The following is a 20,270-nucleotide window of genomic DNA, read 5'->3' on the forward strand; positions in this document are numbered from 1 at the left end:
ACATATAAACTTTAAACAAATACCTTTTTTTTTAAATTCCTCTTCACGCTTAAACCGCTCAACCGATTTAATTGAAATTTGGTATACAGATATTTCGAGTCCCAAGACAGGACATAAGATACTTTTTATCTCAATAATCATCCTTTAAAGTTGTGAAATGGAGTATGGGGGGAATTCAACTTCGTCGACGAAACTGAATTCCTGAGGTTAATACTGCTCAAGGTAAGGTTTGAAGTCATGTTTGGTATCACTTTCATCTAAATCACAGATGTATTCCGTCCTAAATTTCATCTAAACCGGTTCAGCGGTTATTGACTCCCCATACAAACTTCCACCCCACTTTTCACACCCTCAAAAGATGCTTTTGGTTATAAAAACTATCCTATGTCGTGTGTCGAGATTTAAACTATTTCTATACCAAATTTTAACGAAATTGGTTCAGCGGTTTAAGCGTGAAGAGGGATTTAAAAAAATATTTATTTTAAAATTTTGGTTTTACTTCGGAATGGTGTCAATGTGATACCATAAATGAATTCAGCACCCCTGATTTATACGAAAATGATACCAAACATGGCCTAACAGCTTCACTGACGTAGATATCAAGATAAAATTAAAATCCCTAAATAAAATTTCAAGAGCGGGTATCTCAAAAACTATTCATGATATCGAAAAACTTGACAGGATAAAACTTGTAACTAATTTTATCAGCTTTCGGTTTGTCTTAGTAGTCATGTCGCTAAGACGCAAAGTTTCCAAGATATCAATGAAAAACCGAAAAATTCGACCTTCTTACCCCCCTCTACCCCCCAGCAGCGGGGCTACAGCCGGGGACTTTTGATATGTTCACCTCCTAACTAGTTCAAACAAAGTTACGGAGTCAAAAATTGTGTTCCTAGCATTTCCCTCTACAACGTTTTTTGAGCTACATTCATTTCTTGACCTATAATATATATATTTGGCCACTTTGGCCTTCAATATTTATTTGGTGCTGACTGTACACGACTAAAAAAAGTGGCGCCATCTACAAAAATGGTGAAGCATGCGACTTTGTATGGTGAATGATAGCACAGAATAAATAATAGTACTAGGTACAGAAGACTCACTCTCTAACATAACGCGTCTGTCACGATCAGCACAGATATGGCCGCTAGGTGGCGACAGCGCCACGCGCGGCTTATGGCAAACCCCAAAATTGGGGTCGAACGGATGTACTTCTGTAGCAAAGCGATGAAATCGCGGAGTGAGCCACGCCTGATGATAGTACATATTTTATTATTTCATCATCATTATTGGCCTGTAACATCAATAACATGATGGTTTAAACAGGGTCCGTAAGAGTATTTATTTAATGCATTATTATTTACTCATCTGTAAATACACATAGTGTGATGCAGTTTGTAAAATAAATGTTAGTAATTTATATGTTTGTAAGAATGTTAAAAAAAGTTGAACTTATTTCAGTGTTTTATTTACCTTATTTTAAATGTTCCAATACGCTTACACATTCTTAATTAAATATGTAAATCAAATTAGTATTCGTTATATAAGTATCGTATGCACCAACATATCTATTCTAAAACAATTAAAAAATAGAAAAGACTCAACGTCTATCCACAACCTGCTTGCAACGAATATTGCGGTACTTTAGCCATGTTGCACGCAGGGATACCAGCAAATTGGAACGCCTTATCGTGACCGGTAAAATAGAGGGAAAAAGGCCTAGGGGTAGAAGTCCCAAACGATGGTCGGATCAAATAGCGGAGGAACTAAAAATACCTGTCAGCGACGCACTCCACCAAGCTACAGAACGGGACCGATGGAGACAACTAGTTGACGGAATCAAACGGAGTCACGATCCTCAGCAATGAGGGACCGATTGAAGAGAGATATAAGTATCGGCAGTATTTGCAGGAGATAAGTTGAATCGTTCGTTACACACGTATCTACAAAGAAAAGAGTGTATGAAATACTATGGATGGTATTCCACCTATCCAATTTATATGCGCGTTGCGTCTAATGTGTATTGCGCCTCACCTTCGGAAGCCGGTGTTGCTCGAAGCGCCTCACATTTTGCTTAATGAGGGAGACGCAATGGGACAAAGAAACTGGACAGGTGGAATACCATTAATACCAATCTAAGCTAAACATTGAAGAAATTTTAATTAGCAAAGTCAGATTACTTAGCTTCCAACAAGAAAAACTACATCTTCTAGGGAATCTAGGATATCAAAATAAAATCCCATATGTACAAATTTAACAATTTATTGATTAAAATCAACACCAAACCCTATCTACATCGTCTGATATGCTCGGCAACTCAATTCATGACAAAAATAATGAACGTCCATTCGCCTCTACATCGCCATAATAAAATAATATATGTTAATCAGGATAAACATAATTGAACTACCTCAGAAATTCCTATGTACTGCGAGATTTTGTTTTGGTGATTGCAAACAATATTTGAGCTAATAAAATTTGCTACTTATATATATTGCTTCTCCCCGCGATTTGTTCGTAAAAGTGAAAAAAGTGAATTAGAAAAAATTACCACCTTTACCTGAAGTACAAGTACTAAGGTAAAGGACACTATTGTTGGCATACACGAATTTTAATGACACATTCGCCCTAACTTTCGTGGTAAGGGTGAAAGACAAAAAAATGGCCGCCATATTCGTTAGATTAAATTTTTTACGAACTTTTAAAATTCTGTCGTTAAAACTGGATAAATAATTTTCTAATTTCCTCTCTTTATATTGTGTAAGAGTATTAAAACCCGTATAATGTAAGTAAATAAAATTAACGTTTATCGTCAATCACCGAAACAAACGTTTTTTAATAAAATTCATAAGGTACTTACACACGACAACAAAAAATAACATTACAGAGCAGTCTCAGTAGCGCAACGTCCAATACTTATTTTCAAAATCTACCGACAGACGCACCAGTTTTGATTCATAATGCTAGAAGTTACCATTTTCGAAATGAAAACTGGCAACACTGATGAAATTGACCAATGTCGAGAGGCCATCCGACAAGTGTTGCCAGTTAACTACTTAAATAACTTCTAAATGTATGTACGGTGCGACACAAAATAGTAGAAATTAAATGAGGGCGCCACTTTCTACCTAACTGTCACATTTTTGACGTAAAATGCTGAAATATGGCAACAATTTAGTATGGAATTTTTTTAGTTCCACTTTACATATTTAGTTTCTACTATTTTATGTCGCACAGTTCATTAACTTTGGCCATTGAACGTAAGTAGCATTATTATAATTACATTATTTATTGTGACTTTTTTTAACCATTTGCCAACTTTCGCGAAAAGAGAAAGTTTGTATTTGGCTTCATTAAACTATGTTGACGTTACGCTACTGTTGTAATCATAAAGGTCATAAAGTAATCCGCAGTCCAACTACTCATTTCAGGGGGGGTAGTCAAGATGACAATCGTACATCGATTAACGCCAAACGAAAAGGGAAATGTATCGGGAAAGAGGAAAAGTCACGTGACTATATCGATACATTATTTAAGTTTCGATTGCAGTCAACGATTGTCAACTTGTGTAGGCCCTGGGTGCCTAGCCATGGAGACAATCGCTTGCGCTACGATAACGAAACGTTTTGGAGCGTGCGCGATTGGCATGTTGACTACGCACACTGCACAGAAAGCGCTTTATCCCCGTTCCTGTTTGTAAAACTCGCTAAATCGTTCTCCTTCGAACGAAACAAACGACTATCTACCTGCCAAATTGTCGTCTAACATTACCGTTTATCGATAATGAAACATCCGACTTTCAAAAACGCATATTCCATAAGTACGAGAAAGACGGAAGCTCAAATCGATAAACGAGAAATGTTAGAAATCAAGAAAATTAAAAATAAGGGAAATGCAGTGGATTCAACAAGCTTCCTTAATTTAAAGTTCTTGTCACTATACTTAAGTAATAGCTTAACTTATTGGTCTTTTAACCATTATTGCATTGGGTTACAGTTACACTATTTTGTTCGTTACGAGTGAATGTATGAAGAAATGCATTGGTTGGCGTAACACTGCAAAATGCTTATTATCACGAATTAAGTCCAATTAAGGTCTTTGAAAGTATAAAAAGTCATTCAAACTGTATAAGTATTAAAATAGTAAAATAAATGCTGTATTTCCGTCTTTCTTAAGATCAAAATACAAAATGACCGCAACACACTCCGATGTTATATTTGCGTAAACATGTCGCCTGCGATATTAAGGAAATAGACGTAACAAATATTTCGGCAAACATGACGCAATGTGTGACGGTATTATATTTACATTTTGGATCACATTTTATTAAATTTGTTGGGCAAGTGCACAGCAGTAAGTAGGATTGTGTATATAGAATATATAGATTGCTAATGTGATAGTTAGATACTGTTTATATTGCTCCAAACATAATATAATAAATTAGACTAAATCTTCGTAGGTTTATTCACAATAGGAAAATTATAAATAATACTTGTTATGCTGTGGTATTATCATTGTAGCATATGGCAGTATTTGGTATTATAATTGAATAATCTATGTCCGTGTTGGGTAAATTCACCTATTGACGGCGCCCATCCAATTATTGGTACTTTAACACATTCACTACCACCCATCCGAACAAGACATCCGCGCCAGGCCACAACAATTTCGTCATATAAAAACAGTAGTACCACTAGAGTCCAGCGGTCGGCAAACTTTTAGCAGCCAAGGGCCACATAGTAATTAACAGAGGTGACGCGGGCCGTACTTTGTTAATATTTATGACTTTATGAGACATTGTCGTTTGTCACTATTACATACAAAATAGCCAAGGCGGCTCTCGGGCCGCAAGTGACAGGTTCACGAGCCGCATGCGGCCCGCGGGCCGCAGGTTGCCGACCGCTGCACTAGACTATCGGATCGTCCGGCCTGGGAAAGAAATCATAAAATACCCGATCGTCGGGTTTTCGGCACTGAATGTGTTAAATATCTTCAAAAGATTATAGAAGTGACTATCTTACAAAACCTTGGTGCCAACGACTGGTATTTGGGTATAGATGTTTAAGATGTTTTATTCTAATAATGCTGATAAATTCAAATTCAAATTCAAATTATATTTACAAATCGAGAACATAAGTAAAATAATCATATGGCCAATGAGAACAATATCAAATAAACATTAATAATGACTTACAAGTTTATTAAGAATAATGCAATACCTACACTATTGCTTTGAAATTGATTTAAATGCATTTTGGGAAAATGTATCGTCGGGTGATAAGCAAAAGCCACTAACTAACATCATTGAAATTATTGGACATTAAACCGTGTTACAAGTGTAATACAGTGCATTGTTACTTTATTTTTTTGATAGTACTTAGTGAGTTTTTCTCACCCGACCACCCGACGGTATGGTATCGTCTTGAGTCGTCCTATTCGGTTTTCGTCAAGTTCTTAAATTAGTCCTATTCAGCTTTCGTCACGCATTCTACATTGAAAGCCACCGACTATTGTGACGAATGTAGAATGAGTGACGAAAGCAGAATAGGACTAATTTAAGAACTTGACGAAAAACTAATGGGACGACCCAAGACGATTTAATTTTTTGATAGTACTTAGTAAGTTTTGCTTGTCACCCGACGGTATACCTGTGAATGTGCCAATGATAATAGATGTCGTGAAATATTCTGAATATAAGAATATTTGCCCCCTATTTGACAATGAGTTTATGCTATTGGTACAGCCCAAATTACTAATATTTAAATCACGAGGATACAACCATGAAATACAGATATTCGTTTTCCTCAGAAACATTGTGCCATCAATGAAAACGGTTTTACACGAAATCCCTTTTTTAATTTATAATTTCGTTGTATAAGGTAAACGGCACCTCGGTACGTTCAATTTTAACGGAAATTATGGATTTAATTCTCAACACAAATTTGTGGTTTTTGGGTGCCATTTCTATTCTGATGCACACTGCGTCACTTATTTGAACGCCACCATGTTAAATGTAATATCAAAGACATATGTAACTTCGTATAAGATGAATAAAGTCTAAGAAAAAAACGTGCCTCGGATATCAAGAAAAAGTCATTCTCGGATAGATGGAGCACACACCTTTAGCCTATTCTCGGCTAGATGGCGTGACGACACCGTTTCATATTTAACAATTTTAACACATAGATATCAGTGAATGAAAATGGGTCAAAATGATATAAACATAATAAAATCATTTATCCTTTATCCATACATATTAATTTTTTTGATAATTTTATACATGTTTATTTTGAGTTATAGTCGTGTGTCGATAGATGGCAGTAAATTTACAGTGACTACAACATTTACTATGACAGGACCCCTCTATACTATTATTTTTGGTAGTATGCAACCGATTACCGTTCTGATGCGGCACAGCACAACACGACACGTCACGTCACAAATGTGAATCCGGCTTAAGTGTTAAGTATTTCATAAATGATGAAAATTAGCACCAATCCAATACATTATATTCTCACGTTTTCATTGAAAGCACAACATGCGCTCAATAATGTCTAATTTAGAAAAATATCTTCACAAGGCTCCTACATAAGTATCTATGTATACGCACCTCGCCAAAAATTTCATGTGAATTGACAATCTGTATTGTTAAGTATAACTTTATTTTTGTTATGACCGTTAACGCCGTCCAACTATTTTCAATTACGTAACAAAAGTTTTTATAATTAGCAATATGGAAAATTTACTTAATAAGTATTATTACGTATGAAAATCTTTCGATATTCATAAGTCACAAGACTTCAATGTGAACATATTTCACTGGATGGCGTTATCGATATCAGTTGAGCGTTATTTTAAACCCAGTTTTATTAAAGCGTATTTTATTGTATCGGAGAGTGCTTTACAGCGAGATAGGTAAGTTTGTGGCACTAATAACACTTTCACTGCTTAGAAACTGTTTCTAGCAATCAAAGTGTTAAGACTCAAACCTGTGCTAGGCTTAATTTAAGGCGGTCTACAGCATTTTCAAGAATCAAAAGATTATCGGTGTTATTCATAAACGTGCTACAAGCCTCAATTAACTATTAATCGTTTGTCTTTATCTACCACTTTGACTAATGTATTTTGTAAGAAAAGGACAAAACACAAATTAACTAATCGAGGCTTGTAAAATGTTATGGTTAAGGGGGTAGGTCAATCTCTCCGTAACCGATCTGTTACCATCATTGTAAATTCGTGACAATTAAAATCTGAGTTACCTCGACCCGAATATCAGCTGAGCAGCTCAATTTCAGCTGAGTTACATTTGAATTCACGGTACATGTATATTACTACCCCATTTCACTGGATAGTTACGTCTTTCTCGGCTGATTTTGGTCATTACCGTACAAGAAATATATACTAATCCTTGTTTGAAATGAACAATTATAAATTAGAGTAGAAAGAAAATCAAGCTTGCTCAACATTTTCATCGCGTCACCGCGTACATAGGCCCGTTTCTCAAAAGCTATTAACTTGTAATACAAGTAGAAGTCCCTTTCTAACAAACGCTGTCAAAAAGTGACATCCGCTTGTATTACAAGTTACAAGCTTTTGATAAACAGGGCCCTGGTCGATTCACGGAAGCTTTCTTTTCATTGTATGAGTGACATCTGTATCGGTGTACAGTCAGAGTCGCCATTTTATTGGTTATACACGCACATAGATATTTTCATTTACTCATTCATTCATTTCGTGCATCAATCTGTATGTGCCACGAAGCGAGTAGACGGTCCTCTCGCTTAACTTTTTAATTTTTTCCTCTAATTTAATAATTAAATCTCGTAAGGGGTTGTGCACAAATCACGCGAGGTGTTTTGCGGCTACTTTTTGACCCCCCTTCCCCCTTGGTGAAATTTGGTGAGGTTTTTGGCTACCCCCCTCCCCCCACACAACCACAGGTGTATTTTTTTAATTTTATTTCATTCGACCTAATTTTAAGATAAATAGTATTGTATATAGAAAATCTTATTTATTTTTCTATTTTCGTTAAATAGACTGGCTATTTTGAACTGCAGGGAGAAGAAACCGAAAAAAACCGACCGAGAAAAAAATACCTACCCATGTGGTAGGTTTTTTTTCTTAGTTTCGTTCACTGTAGAAAAATACACGTGCGGTTTCCTTATACCCCCCTCCCCCAACGTGATCTATCATGATTTTTTCGCCCCCTCCCCCCATCGAACCTCGCGTGATTTATGCACAAGCCCTAAGCAAATGGGTGTGCTTATAAAAAATGAGTTAAAGAAGGATGTTACAGTTTGAACGGTGGTAAGTGAGCGCTGGCGGTGTGTGGAGGCTAACCGGCGTGGCTCCATCATTGGCAGAGCATGCTCAGGAAAGAGTTGGCGTACGCCATCGGTTTGACGTCGGGGTGAGGCTGGAAAAATAAAGTCTGATTAAAAACACACAGTTACAATATCAGCAAAACTTTTCACTTAACAAACAACTTATGTCATTGCAGGGACAAAAATCACACATTCAATAGGGAATATTAAGCCTCCTCCACACTCGTGCGCGAATCGCGGCGCGAAGCCGCGAACGCCAGTGTGGCGTCGATTTTCGCGGACAGCGAAATCGACTCCACACTCGCGTTCGCGGCTTCGCCCGCGATTCACGCGCATAGTCTGGAGGGGGCTATACGCGAACCTCTGCGTAGGGGGCGCTACTATCACAATCCATCACAATCTGGGGGTCTACCGCGAAACAAGAGAATCGAAATTTCGTTACCTAACCTCTCTATAACTCCTGCATATTCGAGCGATAAAGATGCGGGTAACTAAATTTAGATATTCGCGTTTCCCGGTAGGCCCTTGTTAACAAACCGCCTTGATGCATCAATGTCATATTTTATTGTCTGTGAAAACTTAAGGCACAGTATGTATAACTTACTCTATGGTTTACTAGCTAGTTTAGTATTGCACTCTGGCGGCAGAACATTACAGTATTACCCCCTATTCATATCATACATCGTATTTCTGGGTAATTTTCATGTAAAATTGTTAAAATTAAAATAAATATTATTTACTCACCACTGCCTCGTAGGTGGTGAAGTTTGGTTTGAGGTCTTTGCCATTCATTGTGATGAAAGCACCCAGGTTACCCATTGTATCACTGAAAAAAAAAGATGATATAAAATAAATTATATACATTTTTGATATAAGCTTCTAATCGCCAACCATTTTATTTTTCAACGTTCACTGAGACCATTCTAAGAAACCTAATATAAGGTTGCGTTGTTTCATCATCTCGTTTCTATGGTTACCTCTGACGGTAGGAAGTTGACCGTCACGTTGGCCCCCAACTGGCAGCTAGTTACTATATCGCTATAGAATCGCCAATAGGTCGCCATTATGTCGCCGAGCTCATTTGTCGCCACCTTTAGCCGTGTTAATAAACAAGAACAGAACATACCAGTAGTTAGGCGCAGAGAAGACAGTAATACACTTCCCATCATGCGCCAGCTCGTAGCCATCGTTCTTGACCTCGTGGCTCCGGATTATGTACTGCAGCCCGTTGCGCTGCAGGAAGTTAGCCGTCACGTCGGGCCCGAGCTAGCGGCTAGTTGCTATGTCGCTATAGTGTCGCCATTATGTCGCTGAGCCCATTTGTCGCCCCTTTAGCCGTGTTAATAAACAAGAATAGAACATACCAGTAGTTAGGCGCAGAGAAGACAGTAATGCACTTCCCATCATGCGCCAGCTCATAGCCATCGTTCTTGACCTCGTGACTCCTGATTATGTACTGCAGGCCGTTGCGCTGCAGGAAGTTAGCAGTCACGTCGGGCCCGAGCTAGCGGCTAGTTGCTATGTCGCTATAGTGTCGCCATTATGTCGCTGAGCCCATTTGTCGCCACCTTTAGCCGTGTTAATAAACAAAATAAAACATACCAGTAGTTAGGCGCAGAGAAGACAGTGATGCACTTCCCATCATGCGCCAGCTCGTAGCCATCGTTCTTGACTTCGTGGCTCCGGATTATGTACTGTAGCCCGTACCGCTGCAGGAACTTAGCCGTCAAGTCGGGCCCGAACTGGCAGTTAGTTACTATGTCGCTATAGTGTCGCCAATATGTCGCCGAACTCATTTGTCGCCACCTTTAGCCGTGTCAATAAACAAGAATAGAACATACCAGTAGTTAGGCGCAGAGAAGACAGTAATGCACTTCCCATCGTGCGCCAGCTCGTAGCCATCGTTCTTGACCTCGTGGCTCCGGATTATGTACTGCAGCCCGTTCCTCTGCAGGAAGTTGGCTGTCACGTCGGGTCCGAACTGGCAGCCCACGCCGCGCTTGGACGGCGAGCGCCCGAGCATCGGCTGCGGGTCCGACCAGAGGAGCTCGCACATTATGCCTGGAAATAAAATTAGAACTGTTGTAGCGAGCTGGGAGTTTGGATCGAGAATTGTAGTAGCTGGCGATCACAATAGATCAGGGATGGTTGCAGTGATACATAGGCTTTGGCTTATATAGCCCCTAACACGAAGAAGAGCTGTCTGGAGTTGTCTGCGAGATCGAATTGGTAACAAGATGAATTGTTGCCAGACAGGTGCCCACGTAGGCATAAAGGCTAAGTTAAGTAGCGACTGTAAACCGGAGGAATTAGCAAGAGGAGGCTTCACTCGTTGTACCAATTATCTAGTCAATATTGGAGGAAATCGTTCAATGAGAGCAGTAATCAGTATAAATGCATAATGCACAATCGCCTGCGTTCGCGGTGTTCCACTTTTGAACCTTAATAGACTGGAATAGAGTCTAAAAGTGGTTCACCGCGAGCGCAGACGATTGTACAGCAATATATACTATAGATAGCTTTCTCATTCCATACATATTTTATTCATAGAATTTAGTAGTATATTTACCATCCTCCAGAGGCTGCTTATTTCTGTCCACTCTCCTGATATCATCCAACGTGATATCGTCTTCAAGAACAACCCTCCGTGCATCACCAGCACCCTGTTATTTATGCAGTGCGCTAACGGCAGCCAGTTGTACACCTCGGTGAAGAGTTTACCATCTGAGAGGTGTACTTATATTTTATTAAGAAAAATTGTATATTTACCATCCTCCGGAGGCTGCTTATTTCTGTCCACTCTCCTGATATCATCCAACGTGATATCGTCCTTCGAGAACAATCCTCCGTGCATCACCAGCACCCTGTTATTGATGCAGTGCGCTAATGGCAGCCAGTTGTACACCTCGGTGAAGAGTTTACCATCTGGGAGGTGTACTTATATTTTATTAAGAAAAATTATATATTTACCATCCTCCGGAGGCTGCTTATTTCTGTCCACTCTCCTGATATCATCCAACGTGATATCGTCCTTCGAGAACAATCCTCCGTGCATCACCAGCACCCTGTTATTGATGCAGTGCGCTAACGGCAGCCAGTTGTACACCTCGGTAAAGAGTTTACCATCTGGGAGGTGTACTTATATTTTATTAAGAATAATTGTATATTTACCATCCTCCGGAGGCTGCTTATTTCTGTCCACTCTCCTGATATCATCCAACGTGATATCGTCCTTCGAGAACAACCCTCCGTGGATCACCAGCACCCTGTTATTGATGCAGTGCGCTAATGGCAGCCAGTTGTACACCTCGGTGAAGAGTTTACCATCTGCGAGGTGTACTTATATTATATTAAGAAAAATTGTATATTTACCATCCTCCGGAGGCTGCTTATTTCTGTCCACTCTCCTGATATCATCCAATGTGACATCGTCCTTCGAGAACAACCCTCCGTGCATCACCAGAACCCTGTTATTGATGCAGTGCGCTAACGGCAGCCAGTTGTACACCTCGGTGAAGAGGTCTGCCATCTGGGAGGTGTACTTTGAGGTCACTTCGCCACGGAAACCGTACATGCGGTTCATGTCCAGGGTCTCGTGGTTTCCTGGAAAAAGAATAGAATATAAAAACATTTAAATGCAAAAACCATCTACAATATAATTAGAGGATATAGAGGAGGAGGATAGGAGAGGATTACTTTAACACATTTATTGCTAAGCTACGGTCATAGTGCCAAGCCGTAGCCGATAATAAGAGTTTACTGGTATGTAGCGTACGAAGCATTTTGCTTCATAGAGATGTGTCGGAACTAGCGCTGAAAGGGTTAATACGCTCATGGAACGGTGGGAAATTGTTGCGTTTGCTCGATAGAAAATTTATGGACAAAAGTTCAGGTAAATCAGTTTGATACCACAAAGATAATAACTGTAAATATATTTTATAAACCCCTAAACTATCCGAAGAACCATCTTACAGGCAAGACTTACGATTTTAAAAACAGAAATTAAAATCAGCTTTGTTTTGGGAGTTACAAAGATCAAAATGCTTGTAATCAAATGTGTCTTCTCTTCTTATAACTCGTTCAAGTCGTTCAGTTAAGAGTGAAGCACTTTGCAAAGAAGAAAAAAGCATGAAGATTTTGTACATTCTACCTTTCCAAAGACAGCTCGGGTTAAGTTAGGTATGGTTCTTAACCAATTAAACAAAATAGTGGAAAAGTGAATGGTCTTACCTCTGGACATGTAAAAGTGGTCAGGGAATAGCAGCTTAAAGCTGAACAGGGTGAAGATACACTCCACACTGAAGGACCCCCGATCCACAAAGTCTCCGTTGAACAGATAGGGATTCGTTTCAGACGGTAGCCCGTTCAGGTTGAAAATGTTCATTAGATCATAGTACTGCCCGTGAATATCACCGCAGACTGTGAATTTCTTGTCGTCTCCTACTTTGATGTCTACGAGGGATGGTTGTTTTTGTAGATAGCTCTTGACGTCAATTAGAATCTGAAATAAACCATATACCGTTTTTATGAATTTTTAATAATACATTGAGAGCCACTGCCATCCTTCAACTTTTCTAACTAAGATCATTACATTCATTACCCCTCTTTATTTGAATGTAATTAGTATGTAAGCTAATGTAAGAAATAATATTATATTTAAAAATGGTTCAACTGTGAATGCTTAAATGCACATAAACTGACGGAAAAAAGTTCCTCCCAGATCTCTCCCTACTTTTAACTGTCCATATTTTTAACCACATTTATATGAAAGAGCAAATACCTCCTAACACGAGTGTCAAACTTAAAAGGAGAATTCAACATCTAGGAAAAACTTGTTACAATAATAAACATTTTTTTTTGTAAAAATTGTTTCACACTATTGTCACTGGCATTATAGCCCAAATTTCCAAGACAGTAAAAACGAATTAACAATGGATGGCTTGGTAAGAAAAAAAAGAGAAATTACCTTATAAGCATATTTCTTGTGAAGTTTTTTCTGCTGCTTATAATGTTCCATTAGTTCAGTGACAAATTTCAGCGTCACCTTGCCATTTTCCAGAGCTGGGCCTTCATATTCATCCTCAATGGCTGAAAAATTTACAGCTTTAATATTATGTGACACAGGTAAATATTGAGGAAATTGATATACATAATAATTAACGTTATTTGTTTATAATATTTATTTATATTTACTTTATACTCTTTTTGAAATAAGGTATAAATAGGGCCTATCACTATATTTTCTTTTTCCAGATAGTTTAAGTGAACAGAGTCAGCCCAAGCTAACTCTGCAGTACTCTGATGATGACAAAGAATGGAAATGTATACATCAAATTCTAATGAAAATATGACATACATTTACTGCAATAGGGGGTCAGAAGACCCCATGGAAAGTATGGTTAAATTATGGGTCACACTAAGCGCCAATTGCACAATTCCACTAACCCGGGGTTAACCGGTTAAACCTGAAGTTACCACGGTTCCCAGTACAATTTGACACTGGGTTAACGGTTTAACTGCTTAACCCCAGGTTAGTGAGTTGGTGCAAGTAGCCCTTATTACCGTAGTGACTGTGTTAAACTAAAGTTGACTTACTCATGGCGTCCAGGTTGATGGAATCAGCAATGTTAACTTCCTTCTTGTCTACGGAGATGGCCTTTTCAAATGCAATCTTTTTCACAATTTTGTTACATTCATTAAATTTCATTTTCGCATCCTGATCATTTGGCCTAACTTTGGTTACCTGTAAATACAATTGTCATGTAGGTACTAAGGAAAGATTTGTTAGGATTTAATTATATTAAAATTAAGATGTATTTATTGAAACAATATAGGCTTAATGTTATTACTAAGTCTCGCAAACGGGAATATAAAACTAATGTTCCTTGTTGAAATTTTGGGTACTATATAGCTTCTGTCCACGACTTTGTCTGCATAGTATTCTATGATTGCTATGGTAATGACTGTATTTTTTACAACTTACTTACAACAAATTATATCAGTAGTTTAAGCATGAAGAGGTACTAGTGCACAAACATCTTTACTAGCCAACATTCCAGATATATATTTACATGCCTCAAGACACTGACAACAAGGTTGTGTATTTAACCTTTTAACCTCCAGCAATTTTTGATCGAGCGTGCTCGTGTCGCCACCGACAGTAACTGTACCACGCAGAGTAAGGTTGGCATAGTTACGGGAGTTATAAACGTGCTGTAAAAACCATATCAGATCTTTGTCTTATTTATCAGACTGTGGCGAAATGAGCTGGATATGTAATGTCTTATATATCAGACTCTGGCGGTTAAAGGGTTAATTAACACAAAATGTTGGTATATATTTTTAGACTGGCTTGTAAAGATGTTTGTGGACTTGATCATACAGAGACTGACTGATAGAGTTACAAGAAGTTTGGTTGATAGGATATTTTGGTCAGTTCGAGTGTTGTTAGAGTCTATTCTAGAAAACAATCGAAAGTGGGACAAGCAAATATTTATACTTATGATTAAAATCTTTGATAACGGTCTGTGATAATATATGAACAATAGATATTTCAGCAATGGTGTATGAAGTATTTCGTAAGTTTAATGTATTAAGAACATGAATGTTATCATGCATGTTTGACAACTGGCTATACTCACAAATTCAAAATCCTTAAGTGCTAGTTTGTACTTCCCAAGAGACATATGTGCCGCGGCCCTCCTGTAGTAGGCCTTTGTGTACGACCTATCCAGCTCAATCGCCCGCGACGCATCCGTGAGGGCATACCCGAAATTCTCCAACCGTAAGTTGGATATACTTCTATTCGCAAAGTACACGGCATTATTAGGGTTTTTTTCTATCGCCTTTGAGTACAATTCAATTGCGGTATTGTAATTCTGCTCTGAAATTTAAGGTTATGACAATCAATTTTTATTCTATTCCTGTCACGATCAATATTGGAATGTCATAAATTCGGAAGAAGAAATGTGTAACATGGTTTTTTGGTAAGTTATTTGCGTATTACTTACTTTTAAAGTATTCATTTGCTTCGTTTTTCCATCTATCCGCCGCCTCGATATCCTCCTTGGACAGGGGCCCAGTAGGTTCCTCGCTACTTGCCATTGTTTCACGTTTTACGAATAAAATTAAAGCTTGAGTGACTTAGCGCTTAATCATAAGAAAAAAAAATGTGATTTTCTCACATACATTTACATGCTTTCCGCACTTTAAGAAAAAGTGAATATACTTGAATGAATGATTTTTTTATTTATGAATGAACGAAAGAGTGTTACATGATCTAGGGACGTGAAAAATGTAAGTTTATCGACCTTTTACGCACAATTTACTCACGACTCACGTGATTAAAAAGATCGAGTTCTATTGCATTATTGTGTTTTATATTATTTGTCATTGAATTTACGTTCTTATGTGAGTGTTGCTTAAATACAAATATCATTTAAAAATTATAATTTTAGCTTCTTACGTTAATACGTTGAAACAATAAATATGTATCGATATTTGTAACAATTTCTACACACATCCTTAGTTTTTACAATGTTGCCAACAACAAGAGGCTGTCAGATTTATAGGTGCGTTCATTATACAAAAATGGTCGTGAAATTGTACATTCAGCTTTATCAATGACAGCGTTTTACACAAAAATAAAACGCTAATTAAATAACTTACCCTATTCGGAACCTAATAATAATATTGAGAATGGCAACCCTGTTGTCGGTCGTATTGTCCTTTTCTAGCATATACGTCCCTCTCTCTCCCACACTCCCACCACACAGCAGTTTGCTTTTTGGCGGTTGTCGCAAAAACAAATTTCCAACTCATTGTCTCAAAATTATACATATTTACACCAGGCAGGATTAAAACTTTAGGTTCCGAATAGGGTAAGTTATTTAATTAGCGTTTTATTTTTGTGTAAAACGCTGTCATTAAACAACTGTACCGCTATTCGGAACCTAATAATAATATTGAGACGTGTTTGTTATCGCCTGGTGGTGGGAAGACGCCAAGCCAATGTGATTATACATGTACTTATTATGTATATGTAATATTATTATATTATGAGTGTTTAATTAATTATGCAGTACACCCTTTATTTTAACACCTGTGAGGAGAGAGGTATTTAGTAAAGCATACAATTTGATATTCCATTATATTATGATACTAACTTAACATTTTATATACGTACTTAATGTACTTATAAATGTTCAAAAAGAATAAGTGAGTCACCACAAGGGTGCTATACATAATTACTTAAATGTAGGTATGTGAAAACTAGGTAAAAGAAGATGTGATAAGTCAGTCTACTCTTCAAAGAGCATACAACATCTGTTATAAGGAGTAATGTAATTCAAGTATGAAAAGATAAAAATAATAAAGTACTAGAGTAGTTTTTATTTATAAGTCACAATTATTATCAAATTTGATAATAATTATCTATAATAGTAAAGTAAGCAGTTGCAGGAATATAACAAGGACAGGACCTTTCTTATTTCCAGAATCCCTCGGGATTAGGTAGACGAATATTTTAATTATTCGTTATATCACTATCACCACAAACAGAGTTAATAAAATTAGGTACTTATTCAAATGTCATAGGGAATCACTAAATTTATTTAATGACTGTAAGCCATATACTTGGTTATAGGTTATAGTTATAGCTATAAAATGCATTTAACTCTTTTATATGCTTTACTAACGAGAACGCAAGTCACTGTACATACATAAATAAACCTTACTTAAAAGTGTGAAGGTTACTATGAGAGCTTAAGCCACAACACTCATTGTTCACTGCGCTGTGGCACTAGTTATGACGCTTTGTGGTGTTCTTGTGTAGAATTGCTACAGAACTTTATCAATAATATTTGCAGAGTCATTCTAATTAAATTCATGTTTAGCTATCATAACCTTAATTTTACTCAATAATTTGTATATATGTAGTAAGAGTAGTTTCTCAGTGGTTTACTTTATCTGGTGCCTACTGGTAGACATAAGCCTTAAAACTTTATTGGTTCTGACCGCTAAAGTGGCTTAATTTCTGTAAACTATTCATAGACATTGCTTAATTCTGAATATTCAGTGTGTAAATTATAAGGAATCAGATACTTAATTCGAAACCCTAGCTCATCGCATAGGTGCTTTTAACCGAAATACAAATTTATGTGCTTATTTCGTGATTTTACATTATTTGCTGTGGGAAACCAGGGGGTTCCCGACCATTTGCCGGGCGCCTGTGGCCCCAAAGCCAACAGCGCAGAGGCCCTTTAAGAGGGACCTATTTTATCCAATGCTAGAATCAACGCTTTGTCGAATCTATTAGATATTTAGGTATACTTATCCTCCTTATGAACTAAGGATAATTGTTACTTGTTTATATTTCAATAATAGCAAGATTGTAAATTATTTTATATTCTGAAATATAATATTACTTAATTTGGGCCAGTGTACTTTTGTATACTATATCTCTGGCCTACTACCTACTATATAGGTTAGTCTAATAACATCCCGCCTACTGGGAGGCAATATACAGAGTTCATGGATATATATTCACGATATCGCTAAGTGTGTGGATCTAGTTTTCCGACACTTGACTGCATGAAATTATTGTGTACATTTTTTACAGGTCTCGAGCAAGAAGGGTACCTATATATAGGTTGAGGTCCTTAACTTGTGGATTTGGTAATAGGAGCAAGACACAAACGGGGTGTAAATTAATTGATCCACCATGTTTCAAGAGATTCATGTGCATTGATGCCTTCAAGTTACACTGTACAGACAGACTATATAACTCTTTTGCAGAGTTTTGCCAACATATTATAATAAATGACTGCATTTGTTTGGGTGTACTTGTTCCACGACAAAAACATATTTATATATATTACAATGTATTTTTGAAAAATACTCGCCTTTCAAAATAGCTTCGCCTTTTCGCAAGGCTTGCTGCTGTTTCACATTGTGCAAAGCAAACAGTATCGCAATGCTATAATTTTGTATAAATTGAGAACTAGAGGGTCATGCCCTAGACGTGACCGCCCAGAAGTTATACTAGAATCGTTCGTGCAAACCATTAAGTCACTGTTTATTAAAAACCTTATGACTGGGTACCTTACATTCCACGGTGGGTACATTTGTTAAACGTATAGTATCAAACTATGACGAATAATGATAAGTGAATTAAGTGATAACAATATTTGGTCCGTGCATAGAAGCACGTGCCTTTGAGATTAGTGCATGGGTAGTTTAAAATAAACTTAATCTGTGCATAGGAGCACTTACGATCAAGGTGGTTCGAATCCTCAAGGTTCACAAGGCAGACATAAGGATGTAAAATAAATCATTCATAAACGCCCCGTTAGGTCAGTTTTGTATATTTTTATTTCCAACATGCTTGTGCAGCACATGACAATTTTCCTATATACCATGCCAGTCAGGGATATAATAATTAAATAGGTACCTAACCTTGGTTATGTCGTGTACCTACATAGGTAGGTACTCGTAAAAATGTTAACTGAAAGACTAGTGCTCTCGAGGCAAATATAATTTATATTAATTTCTAGTCTGTCATAGCAGCCATAGACTTCAAAGGTTTTTAGATATTCATAGGGCCGCTAAACGGAACCCTTTGTACACCTTGAGCAGGCTGTTTGTGCTCTTGTAATTTTATTTTCACACCATGAGTGATATTAAACATAGCTTATTTCAGAATTGAACCGTAAGCTATGTTGTGTCGTGAGCTTAAGTGAGCCTGATTTAATTAGAGTCCACAGATTATCTGGACCTTGGAGGATTGACCACACCTTATTCTAAATATCAATATTCTGTCTGGGCTTATGGTCGAATTTAGGTGACTAAATCTCTTAGTATTATCTATGCCACCAACGTTATGAGGCTTAGCGTCTCTAGACCACAATTTTATATTAGGGTGCAAAGATTTTTTCATCTTTAAAATAAAAATGAGTCGAGATAGGCCTGGAATCTTAGGTTATTTCATATCTATTATATTATAATTTTAGAAATGTTAATTATTCCAATTTTGAGTTTAGCCAATAGGGTGTCCGGGACCCTTAAAATAGATTGGTAAACAATAATTAAACCTCGAATAACGAAGCCTATTTCGACTGATTTTTACCCAGAACATTATTTTGTTAGAACCCTTTTCACTTGTCCTTTGTCCAAAAGGAGGTATTTACATATTCATCTTTGTTATATTTTTATGATTGTGGCCTACTCGCTCGCCTGTGTTATGACCATATCATTTAATTTCTGACATGCCTTGCGCAGGCTTATATAGGTTGTAATATCATCATCAGTAACTTGACATCAGTTTGTGAATGAATCAAAGATTCTTTGGCACACCTTACGCAGGTGGAAACATGGCAGCCTTGCGCAGGCTTAAATAGGTACACAACATATTGGTTTCATCACAAATAACTTGACGTTAGTTTGTGACTGAATAAAAGATTCTCTTAGGCACACCTTACGCAGGTGGAACCATAACAGACATAGCTTAAGAATATCATTCAAATGAAGTTTATGTTTATGGGTAATATTCCCCTAAGTAGTTGCGAGTTCTTCGCTCGACAAGGGGAAAGGATTTACTTTAATAGGCACTTTTAGAAAGTGTCATTCACGGTGACGAGATTTGCCATAACTAAACTTTAACTCTACAGTTAGCGAATATAATTTGAAATTATGAAGCAAACCATGCGTCTTCGTCAATGAATCAATCTAAACATTCCCATATCGTTAATGCCCTTTCAAGTCACAGGCTTCCGATTTTACTTAAAACGTTTATAAGTGTAGGTACTATTTATGTAGGTAGGTAGGTAGGCTTAAAGAACCGTCTTGTATGTACCTATAGTTACATATAGAATGAATAATCAAGTTATTCAAATCCAAAATAATAAAAGCACATATAGCAACTACATGCAAGAGTTCTTTTAAGCTGTT

At 37.3% G+C, this 20,270-nt stretch overlaps 1 protein-coding gene and 1 long non-coding RNA gene across 2 annotated transcripts; both read right to left on the reverse strand.

The window, feature by feature from the left end:
• Positions 1-2,246: 2,246 nt before the first annotated feature.
• On the reverse strand, positions 2,247-7,855 carry LOC134673047 (uncharacterized). The gene is made up of 2 exons (XR_010099404.1): positions 7,117-7,855; positions 2,247-6,955 (listed from the first exon to the last, which is right to left on the reverse strand). It is a non-coding gene; the product is annotated as an uncharacterized LOC134673047 (long non-coding RNA).
• A 430-nt stretch (positions 7,856-8,285) lies between these two features.
• Positions 8,286-15,589, reverse strand: LOC134673669 (serine/threonine-protein phosphatase 5). Its single transcript, XM_063531681.1, has 9 exons — positions 15,335-15,589; positions 14,966-15,207; positions 13,920-14,067; positions 13,291-13,412; positions 12,555-12,825; positions 11,697-11,927; positions 10,166-10,385; positions 9,069-9,150; positions 8,286-8,416 (listed from the first exon to the last, which is right to left on the reverse strand). Exons 1-9 carry the CDS (start codon positions 15,426-15,428, stop codon positions 8,354-8,356), a joined length of 1,473 nt encoding a protein of 490 aa, XP_063387751.1. The 5' UTR covers positions 15,429-15,589; the 3' UTR covers positions 8,286-8,353.
• Positions 15,590-20,270: the final 4,681 nt, after the last annotated feature.

The sequence above is a fragment of the Cydia fagiglandana genome, chromosome 18 (genome assembly GCF_963556715.1).
Source record: "Cydia fagiglandana chromosome 18, ilCydFagi1.1, whole genome shotgun sequence".
Classification (NCBI taxonomy): Eukaryota; Metazoa; Arthropoda; class Insecta; order Lepidoptera; family Tortricidae; genus Cydia; species Cydia fagiglandana.